The sequence below is a fragment of the Ixodes scapularis genome, unplaced genomic scaffold (genome assembly GCF_016920785.2).
Source record: "Ixodes scapularis isolate PalLabHiFi unplaced genomic scaffold, ASM1692078v2 PGA_scaffold0__279_contigs__length_252992795, whole genome shotgun sequence".
NCBI classification, from domain to species: domain Eukaryota; kingdom Metazoa; phylum Arthropoda; class Arachnida; order Ixodida; family Ixodidae; genus Ixodes; species Ixodes scapularis.
Window position 1 is genome coordinate 5,644,497 of NW_024609835.1, and position 10,955 is coordinate 5,655,451.

At 40.9% G+C, this 10,955-nt stretch overlaps 1 protein-coding gene across 1 annotated transcript; it reads left to right on the forward strand.

The window, feature by feature from the left end:
- The first annotated feature begins 3,106 nt into the window (after positions 1-3,106).
- Positions 3,107-10,689, forward strand: LOC8035522 (dermonecrotic toxin SPH-like). Its single transcript, XM_029968169.4, has 5 exons — positions 3,107-3,367; positions 4,141-4,272; positions 7,139-7,261; positions 9,749-9,986; positions 10,347-10,689. The coding sequence occupies exons 1-5, from the start codon at positions 3,172-3,174 to the stop codon at positions 10,687-10,689; spliced, it is 1,032 nt and encodes a 343-aa protein (XP_029824029.3). The 5' UTR covers positions 3,107-3,171.
- Positions 10,690-10,955: the final 266 nt, after the last annotated feature.

Here is a 10,955-nt window from a genome sequence, read left to right on the forward strand (position 1 = left end):
GGCTAATCAGATGAAGTAAATTTTACAAAATGAAATAAAGGAGCGTTCTCCATCCCCATCTATTTGCAGTTTCTATATGCGTTTCCGAATTTCCTATTCCAGAAGCACGAAGGAGTCATGGGGACAGCTCACGCAGTCCGGCCTGCAACAACTGCCTGTTTGGTTTACGTCGCAATGGTAAGCTATGTGGCGCCGGTTTGTGCGGCTGCTCTGGCGAGTCTCTTTGTCATCTGTAAAAAGCACACGTTTCTGCTTTAGGGTGGTGTATTTTTATACTCTGAATCTACAAATACGGTTGTTTCAACCTGACGGTTTGTTTTAGAAAATCTGAAAATGTCGCTACTCTTACAGGTTTTCTCTTAGGCTTTACACACACACACACACAAATATATATATATGTATACTTGAAAGCTACTATAATACAGTCAGCGCAGGTGAGTTATACGACCAGGGGGACATAAGATACAAGGGCTGGCTAATCGTTCCGATAAGTCGGCTAATTTATAATAATGTAAATTGTAAATTTCAGAAAGACTTGGAGTGCATGGTGCGAAAACACGCCCCTGCTGTTTTTACGTCTCTTACCCGCGTTTTTGCAGTGCACTAATGTGACCTGCATAGATCAAAGTAGTGTGGCTTTCCCAAAATTTATAAAAATGAGTCTGCAAAAAAAAAAAAAAAAAAAAAGCCCATTCTGCAAAGAACACAGCATGAGAGGTTTATTTGAGAATCCAAATAAAAGACATACGTAGTGCTTTTAACAACAAATTAGCCGCGGCATTAATCTCCGATGTACTATAATACATGAAATGCAGTGCTTAAGGAGCGATCGTTTTAATTTGTTTAGAAGACATTCCAGGGTTTTTGGGAGCAGTAAAGAACCTGCATTTTTATTATATTGTGGGGTAAATGATTTGGCGCATTGATCACGTGACGCCAATTTTAGCGCTATATCTAGTAAGGAAACTGAATTGGATTTCATCCTTAAAGAGTGACATCCTTAGCGCCACTCACTGGCGTGGCGGTTGCTAGTTTTAGGAAGAAAATGAACGCATATACTATTATCATTTTAGTTGCCGTCTTCTGCGCGCGACCCTCTTTGTCCACTGGGCCGAGGAACGCGTTCTGAGCATGCGCACGAGCTCTCTTCCCGGACCATCCGCGCATGCATCAACAGCCGAGTGACTTGGCATATTTTGCCTTAGTTAAGTTGACGAACGGGATACGTTCCTGGAGCAAAATATGCATCGTCATCCCTGTTGATCGTTGAGGTGGCGCTCAGTATCGAGCGACTTGACCTATTACTGCTACGGTTCTCTGGTATTTTGTTATTGGTTTCAATTTTCTAGTAAATGGGCGCAGTAGAACAGCGTCTTACTCTGAATCCGTGGAAAACATTTTGCTGGGAAGGGAAGCATTTCTTCTTTTATTGTTTTTGGCCCGTTCAAGCAACCGAACGCCTGAAAACTACTGACAGGTTTTCAAAATATTTAGTTCCCCTTAGCGCACTCATTACTTTTTTAATCGAATCAGAAATATAAACAGATAGGTTAATATTTCGTGCGTAAAATTAGAGTAAATTCGTTAAACTGCGCGTTCTCGCTTAATCTTCTTCTAACACCCCTGTAACATAAAACGTAATACAATTTTTAATTAATGATATTGAGCGATGGGCCATTCCGTGCGTGTTCCACGTGCGACGCTCGTAGTCGGAATCGAGATTTTGTTAGCAGATCACGCAAATGTCATACGTTGGAACTGAGATGTAACGTTGGACAAGGGTGTAAAGTTGGGCTTCCTCTTAACCAAAGATCCCTAGGAAACCCAGTGATCTTGGGTTCAATCCCCACCCCTGCCCGTTTCGATTTGGATGTGCACCGTACCGGCGTGCGATCTTGCATCACTTTTGCGTGATGCACGTTAAAGACCCCATGATAGCAGTTGTTCTGCACTGGCTAAATTTCTCATTTACAACTGAGACAGCAGACGCCCATTGAGGGTGACTAACTTTCGGCTGTATAAACATACAAGCATCATTATTATTAGCTTTGCACCAGTTCGACAGCAGCCTTAGCTGTTGGTCACGCTCGGATCCAAAATTACTTCTACAGGGTGAAACAAGGAGACGCCAGGCTCTTTAAATCGACCGGAAAATTCGGTTTCTTAACCTATCGCGCTGTCGCCGCGTGCGGAACGCGCGCCGCTTTTGAGTCGAAAAGATCGTCTGCTAAAAAGGCCTGCTCTCGGCGCCGTATTCTCGTTCGTTGGCGGCGTTTGTTGCGCCATCTCTTGTCTCCCGTGCGAAACGGCGCCGTGTTGGTCGAAGACCGGTGGCGTCGCTGCGTTTCCATAGGAACTAAGCCCTTTTCTTTCTTTACTTTTTCCTCAGGTAAGTTCGCTCTTCGCAAATTTTACAAAAAAAAGCACCATCTGTGGGCAACGCTGCACAAAGTTGTAGCGCTATAGGTTAACAAACCGAATTTTCCGGTCGATTTAAAGAGCCTGCCGTCTTCTTGTTTCACCCTGTAGTCTACATACCTTCCCGCCAAATCGGAGTGTTAAAGGTTGAACCGGGTTAGATTACACGTTAGAGGTTTTTCGTACACTACAGTCGGGAAGTGTTTTTTGAAAATTTAATGTGAGACAATTTTGGGTTTGTTTTACAGATCAGGCTTCATTCGAGTGTTGCTATGAAAATAATGTTTTACACATGCTCCTTATTTATGCGTTTGTACAAATTGGCCTTCCTAATCTATAAGTTAGAGTCACAGTCTTAAGTCGCAATAACAATGTTGATGCGAAGTGGCTGCACCTTGCAGTTTAACGCATTTCATATGTAAAAAATAATTCTCGCAAATGCTTTTCTTGTAAAGCAAAATATATAATTTACTGGAAACCTCTTAACTGAACAAACCGATACGACTTAACTTAAAAACATGTAGAGCCATCTCGAATTTCCCTAATGTTATAATTGTTTATAATCTTATAATCTGCTGCGCTAATGAATCAAGTCCGCGTACTCTGTACCTGTATTATTGAGCCCAATCAACACCCGACTTTTTTCTTAACTAATTAACCTGTATAATACTTTTCACGCAGTCAATACTCCGCGCCGCCAGTGGAACGCAGTCGTGGGATCAACTCGAGCGTCCGTTCTTCAACATTGCCCACATGGTGAACTCCATCAAGGAGGTGGACCAGTACCTCAGGCTCGGTGCCAACGCCATCGAGGCCGACGTGACGTTCAGCAGCGACGGAACGGCGAAGCAGACGTTCCATGGCAGTCCCTGCGATTGCTTCAGAAACTGCTTCCAGCGCGAGAACATTGTGGACTACTTGGAGTACATCCGCAAGGTCACCAGTACCAGTGAGAACAATTTTTAGATTTTGATTCGATCTGTTAATTTATGCGTGGAAAACTCTGGCTGGTATAAAGCCCCCCCCCCCCCCTCCCTCCCCAGTCACAGAAGTGGATCTATTTTCAGTTAATGTAAAAGCACTGTTAATAGAAATGGAGACCTTCAACGAAATAATTTTTTTAAGCAGCATCCATATATTTATATTTCTTCGGCAATAAACGGGCAATGTGTTGCTCATAAAAAGGTAACGACATAGTAGCACAGCATAGGTACCTGACATTGGGAAAACTCTGATGCTCCAATACTGCGTGTGGCTAAGAATCGCCGAGACAAATGTATGCCGTATTTCACTAGCGCTGGTCAATGTGGCTGCTTGAACTTTTAATGCATAGCCCAATTAAAACTAAATCCTTAGGATTTGCCCAGCAAACATCTCAAAACCTATATGTGTTACACAAGCCGTGTTCTTATGTGATACTACACATTCCCATTTGTTTTCTGAAGACGTTCATATGACTGAATTCACAAACTAGACGCACAATCTTTGTTTGCTACCCGTTGCACGGAAACAAATGGAGGGCCACTAATGCAAACGATCAAATGTAAAAAAAAAGAGATAACAACGAATCGCCAGAGCTAATGCTAATTGCATTAAATTATATAATAGAATTTGGGCTAGTACGCCCGCTCATAGGTTTTAATTATCCTCATTTGCTGTCACTTTATTAAATGATGAGTTTATGCGAGAATCCATAGCGAACAACACCGTCGTTTTTCGCAGGCGATGCAAAGTACAAGGACCACGTGGCTTTGTTATTCCTGGACTTGAAAGTTACCGACCTACCTCCTGACAGCAAAGTGAAAGCGGGAAAAGACATCGCTAAAAAGCTCCTGGACCACCTGTGGTACAATGGTAAGCTGGAAAAATGGACACATTTAACAACGTGATGTCTCCTTTGGAGATACATTTCGCGTTCAGCACCGAATAATACACTTGAGCCCTCGGATCGTTTATTTGTTCCACAGTCATGCCTAGAAGTACAGTGGCGTTTGTTTTACGCTCTTATAAAAACAAGAAAAAAGTTTATATCTAAGCTTGATTCTTGTTTGCCGAAGTGCTTTAGACATTACTGGCTATAGGGTTTTCTATGACGCGATGCGTGTCAAATAGTTTAATGCATCGGGATTTCGTATACCGGAATATAGTCATGACAGGCACGAGTTCCCATGTTTAAAATATCCCTTATTTCATTCCAATGTTGGGTTTTTCGTAATTATGACAAACACGTTGCACGTTTATTTACACACCCGATGTTTGTTTCTTTTTTACTCAGACGTTTCGTCACTGAAAGTTATTTTCGTCGATTCTTTGACCTGGGATGTAATTTTAATCCTTCCTCTTCATTTAAACCTACGTTTAATGAAATGTAACGGCTATGTCTAGGCACAACCTAGATAAAAATCTTATTTATACAAAACATTTCTGGGTTCAATAAGTGCATATGATCATATAAGATCATATAATAGCATATAAGAACCTCATATAAGATACATATAAGAGGTTTCTTATATCATTTTATATAATCTTTCATTGTTCTTATATGCTCTTACTTAATCATATGCGCGTAGAGTTTACAAGACAACACCTTTTAAAAAACGAGTACAAGCCTGTGTAATGATACCAAAATTATGCACCGAAGGAAAACATGTTCTACCCTCATCGGTATAGTAAGATGTTTAATGTCATATAGAACATGTAGATGGACATTTTCTTATTTCTGTCTTATAGTTCTCCTATAGCTAAACATACGAGTTTATATTTTTCAGGGGATGGATTTATTGGAAGAAGCAAAGTTTGCACGCGAGCTGGTTAGGCTAGATCCAGACCGTGTTGCTGGCGAGTTGTTCCCTAGCTTTCCCTTGATCATGACGCTGCGGCACGAATTGCTCGGATCGTATCCGGTTCGAAACGAATGAGCAACTCGGGAGACGTTTGAAGCGGCAGCAGCCGATCAGAGACGCAATATGTTCGCGTGATACCCCTGTGGCGGTGATGACGACAACTAAAGACTTGGTTCGGGTTTGAAATGGGTCGTTGTTGGGAATAGACCAATTAAGAAAGATGATTTAGTATTCTACAACTCATTTTAAAGATATAAAATCGCGCTTATAAGGCGTAACTGAGTGTATAAATAGTGCAAGATAAAGTTTATTTGTGACGATGGCAAATCGTAGCAATCCGGTTGCTGTGTGTTAACTTTGGCGGCCCGTGTTTTTGGTGTTGCGACGTTAAGTTGCTGGGAGAAATCGCACCGTCTGAAGCGGGCAGGGAACATAAAAATATAAACCCTTAGGTTTTATATTATAATTTGTTAAATATATTTTCAGAATTAATTGGGGGACTAGTTGGTTGAACATCTAGACGGTGGTTTTAGAAACGCAAAGGACTAAGATCTTAGTTCTTTGCGGCTTTAAAAGAGCGCTCTGTCCTGTCCCCTTCTTCTCTTCTTAGTCTTTTGCGCTTTTAAAACCACCGTCTAGTTATTAAAAATATTTTCCATAACAAGAATAAATAAAAGTTGTCTTTTTATATCTCGACGGTGTGGGTTTTAGGTACTGTTTAAATGAAGAAAGTGGTTTCAAAGTAGATCAGGCACGGGAGTCTGGACGTATTTCTTGTTTTTATTAATTCTTTTACATAATCAACATGTGCAGGAAACATAATAAAAAGCGATTTTTCCAAAAATATAATATTTAAAGAGAAAAAGTTTGAGTGCGCCAAAACGGAATATTCGATTTTTGAAGTTTTTGTTTATGTCATGTATGGTGACACCTACTATGCAGACTACAGCTATAAAAAAAAATCTCAAAATATTTTGCACTTATCATGACAACTATTGAGTGATTTATGTACATCAGTGTGGAGGTTATATATTTTTCGTCAAAAATGCGCAAACATTGCACCTTTAACGTTTTTGCCACTTGATTTCTGAACTGTATCTACGCAAATTGAATAGCTATACAATATTACAATTTATGACGCATATTTTTATTAATACCTTATTTGGAATGATAGTAAAATCATTGCTTTATCTCAAAGATGGAAATTGTTATGTCCTTGTTCTGAATTACGAAGTCAAAGAATTTCAAGAAGCAAAAAAAAACTTCGTTTTTTTTTTAAATTTATAGTGGTAGTTTCCCACCGTACTCCTGTGTTAATTCTTGAAAAAAAACATGTTGCATCATTTTGTTTCCCTCAAAGTTGCAGCGCTGTAAAATGTACCTTCCACGCCGGCATTTTTGTCCAATGACAGAAATAAGATTATCTTTTGATTCCGTGCATTTTATGACTAGAGATATTTTTTGTGCCGTATTCGGGTATTGGGCTCAAGTTCGAGTATTATACTAATTAAAACCATACATGCGTTTCTCCTGCTTTTTTCTTAAATTAACCAATAAGCCTGTTTTACCCTTTAAAACGGCAAGTTGTATGAGCTTTAGCTGAACTTTTTCCACAAAAGCGGGACGAAAACTTATAATCGCTATACTACTTTTTTTTAAGAAGTAAAAAAGTATGTTCATTGGTGCAAATTATAGGCGTATATTTATACCTATATTTTCTTTGAAGTGGGAATGTGTGAATCCACCATGCCACCACCATGCGAAAGTGATCAATTGAACTTAAGATGAACAATTGTATATTATATGGTGGATGACATTGACATTCATATTCTATGGAGAAGGGATGTGTGCTTATCGTACTTTATATTTTATTCCAGTCGATATCAACAAAACCGTCAACGTGCTCTTGTCGATTGGACACGTTTCCGACAAGGAAGTATTCAAAGGTGCCGTGGAAACAATTATGAAGCACGGCGACCCGGAACTCGCCGAAAAAATAGGTGAGGACCAATTCACTTATCACTTAAAGTTGATGCATCTAATCACATGATATAAAATTGTTGCTTTGAGCTTTAGAACTTTTCATTTGAGGGTGCTGATAACAACCCAAACGATAATGTACAAAAAGGTTTTTTTGTTTGTGTTACAGACATGGCATTTTATGCCTTGTTGGGGATGAAAGAGAACCATTAGTCGAGTTTCATTTGTATAAAATTCCGTAAGCTCTATTAGGGGCGAAGCTCCTTTGGGTCTAGCCTTGTCCGTCCGTCCGTCCGTCCGTCCGTCCGTGCTCACAAAAAAAGAAAAAAAGGTTTGCGCAGTCGACAGGATTCGCACCTGTGCGGGGAGACCCTAATGGATTTCTAGTTCGTCGCCTTAACCACTCGGCCACGACTGCGGGACGAGTAGGGGAGATATGAGATGTGGTAGTAACTCAAGAGCCGGGGATGTCATTTAATTAATGCAATTAGCATTAGCTCTGGCGATTAGTTGTTATTTCTTTCTTTACATTTGATCATTTGCATTAGTAGCCCTCCATTTGTTTCCTTGCAACAGGTAGGAAACAAAGATTCTGTGTGTCTACTTTGTGAATTCAGTCACATGAACGTGTTTAAAAAACAAATGGGAATATGTAATATCACATAAGAACACGACTTGTGTAACGCATATAGGTTTCGAGATGTTTCCTGGGCAAATTTATAGTCTCAAGGTAATCTCGATGTCTTGCAGACATACCGCTATCCCTCGCATTTTATCAAATTAACTTTACTTAATTTTTTTTTGCACGCACAACATTATTTAAAAAACTTAATCAGAACCAACCATGTTGTTGTCTAAATAAACGATTAGCTGCAGACATAACTAAAAGAGCCGAGGCTGGTCTCGTGTCAATCTTCCCATTAAATTTAGCGGGTAAACTGAATTGGTGTTGGAATCATGTGACGTCAGTTCTTCTGATAAATCTAGCGGGAAAACTGAATTTTTGTACACGTCTCTTGACATCAAAGCATGTAACGCCATCTTCCCCGCTAAATTTAGCGGGAAAACTGAATTGCTTGAAGCCACGTGACGTCAATGTTCCCGCTGAATCTAGCGGGGAAACTGAACTTTTGTGGAGGTCACGTGACATAAAGTCGTGACGTCATTTTCCTAGGTAAATTTAGCGGTGAAAATGAAAGGCCAGAAACATACCTTAAAGGGGCCTGAAGATTCCTAGAAATATAATCACTGTAATAATTGCTTTAAAACGGGTTGAATCTCGCTAGCGCAGATGTTTATATTATAACCAGTCTTGCACGCGCTACTAAAAAAAAGTAACCAATTTCAATTATAATCACTTTATTGAAAAATGTAACTGATTGCAGTATCAATTACTACATCACAAAAGTAATTGAAAAATTACCAGAAAGTAATTGATTTCTTTAAATCTTTTTAGCTTTTTATCACGAAATAAAAAATCATACATATTTATAATGCAATTAAATGCAAAGGTGCAATCGAGCTGGACAAGTATGGCGATTTTCGTCATTCTTGTCCAGCTCGCTTGCACATTTGCGTTTAATTGCACTATTATTATAACCTTAAAATGCAAGCCTTTCACCCTTGTTAGTGTCAGACTGGTGGCAGCTGAGAAAACCTGTTTGCTCTACTGACGTCTAGCCCCTGGTTAGTTCAGCTGGTAGAGCGCTTCACTGGAAAAGGAGAGGCCCCGGTTTCAAGACCCGGACCAGGCGGATTTTTTCGGTCGCGCACCAGTCAGGTAGCTGTGTTTGGAGTTTTGTGTTTGTCCTAATTGTCCCTCTTGTTTGTCAGTCATACATATGTTCAAAATGGTTCAGTTGTATTTTTTTTTTGTCATTCATACCTTGTTAAGCTTCAAAAGCAGGTGTCGTTCGAAAGTCTCGTCAGTCATCTTCCTATATTTCCTGGTGAAGATATCTACCGCGATGCTGAGGACGTTCTCGGCGGATGCGCTTGAGGGAAGAGCGGTGTTGCAGCGCACAAACTCTTTGCGTGTCAGTTTGTGGTTGCGTAGTGCATCGACTGACACTTCCGAGTCCTCGAGGAAGCGAAGCGCTTCACTGTTGCCAGGCGCTCTCGGTAGCTCGACAGTCAAAACCACGCTGAGCGCGTTGACATTCTAATCATTCTGGTATCTTGATTTTTAGTTGTTTAGGGGTAACAAAAGTGTCCAACGTTGGTGCAACATTGACTAGTGACGCACGGACAGACAGAGCAATGTTTTGCGCAAAAAATACTCAGCAAAATATTTTCAGACTTTTTAGAAGAATATAATTGATTACTTGTACAAAAATATAGTAATTAAATTACAACGAACGTTACCACACAAATAAAGTAATTGAAGCGTTAAAAAGTTACAATAAAATGTAATTCATTACAAGTAATCGGTTACTTGTAACTCGTTACGTACAAGTCTGATTACACCTTATGCCTCAATGACAAATTCTATCAAACGTCACGTGCAGGTTTTGATGTGGGCCTGAACGACCCATTGGACGAGATCTCCAAGATGTATGGGGATTTGGGCATCGACCACAACCGCTGGCAGGGGGACGGTGTGTCCAACTGCCTGAGCCTGTTCCGTCCTGCCAACCGACTCAAGGAGGCCCTCCGCTACAGAGACTCGAGGACTGACAGGAGTTACGCTGACAAGGTGTATCACTGGACCATCGACTTGAGTTCGGCCATCCGCAGCTCGATTCGGTAAGACTCGAGACGTGAGGATGTAGTACAATGCTGTAGTCAGGGACAGATATAGAATTCAGTAGATGCACTACCTCCAGCGTGAACATTCGGCCTTTGATAGCCTTCAGTGCGAGCATATACTTAATTTTTGTTACCGACCAGAACTATATTTGCCTGGGGCACCCATGGATGTGTCAGCACTCCACCACAGTAGTATAATTTTGGCAATCATACCGATACAATTTCCTTTGCAACGAACAAGCCGCAATACTGTGTAGGCATGCTGACAGTGCTGCGCTAGTGTTTTTGCTAAGATACGCGGAGCAATATTTATCTGGATAACCAACAGGTTCGTCGACTCCTTTTTTTTTCTTTCAGAATGGGTGTGGATGGCATAATCACAAACTATCCGGAGCGAGTGTCGACGATCATCATGGAAGGACCATTTCGCAGAGCGGTGAAGCTGGCCAATCCTCAAGACACGCCGTGGAAGAAGGTCAAGGTCGAAGTCCAGGTTCCTGGAACCCCAGGAAGCCCCGTCATGAACGCCTTAGGCGACTTCTCCGAGGTCATTCAGCAATTCTGGGCTTACCTTGTCTCTAGGTTTTCTGGAAAGCTTTTCAGAAGTCGCAGCTCTAGAGATTACGACGAGCCCCCCATGAGCCCTCGAGAAGTGGCCGAAGAGACTTACTACCATTGGCTTAACAACAAGATTCGCTGACATAGACTTCTACCATTACTAGGTCACCTGGAAGGGAACGTCAACGTCAAGTATCGAAGTACGAACCGTCATCTCAGCAATAGAAACACCAATGCGACTTCAAAGAGTTGTTCGGACGAAAACAATAATTTTGGATCCTCGTAGGTCAAAGCCTTCCTGAATGCTCTCGGTCGAGAGAGATGATTATTTAGCTGTGTATTAGGAACACTGTGCACATAGATCATGGTTGCGCAGCCTTCATTTCACGGCGTTATTTTTTTTTTTTT

What these genes read in the sequence shown, in the direction of transcription:
- LOC8035522 (XM_029968169.4), top strand. Translation starts at nt 3,172, where the DNA reads ATGGTGAACTCCATCAAGGAGGTGGACCAGTACCTCAGGCTCGGTGCC. An exon ending in GGAACTCGCCGAAAAAATAG is followed by an intron (nt 7,262 to 9,748) that starts GTGAGGACCAAT and finishes CGTCACGTGCAG; the next exon opens with GTTTTGATGTGGGCCTGAAC. An exon ending in GCCATCCGCAGCTCGATTCG is followed by an intron (nt 9,987 to 10,346) that starts GTAAGACTCGAG and finishes TTTTTCTTTCAG; the next exon opens with AATGGGTGTGGATGGCATAA.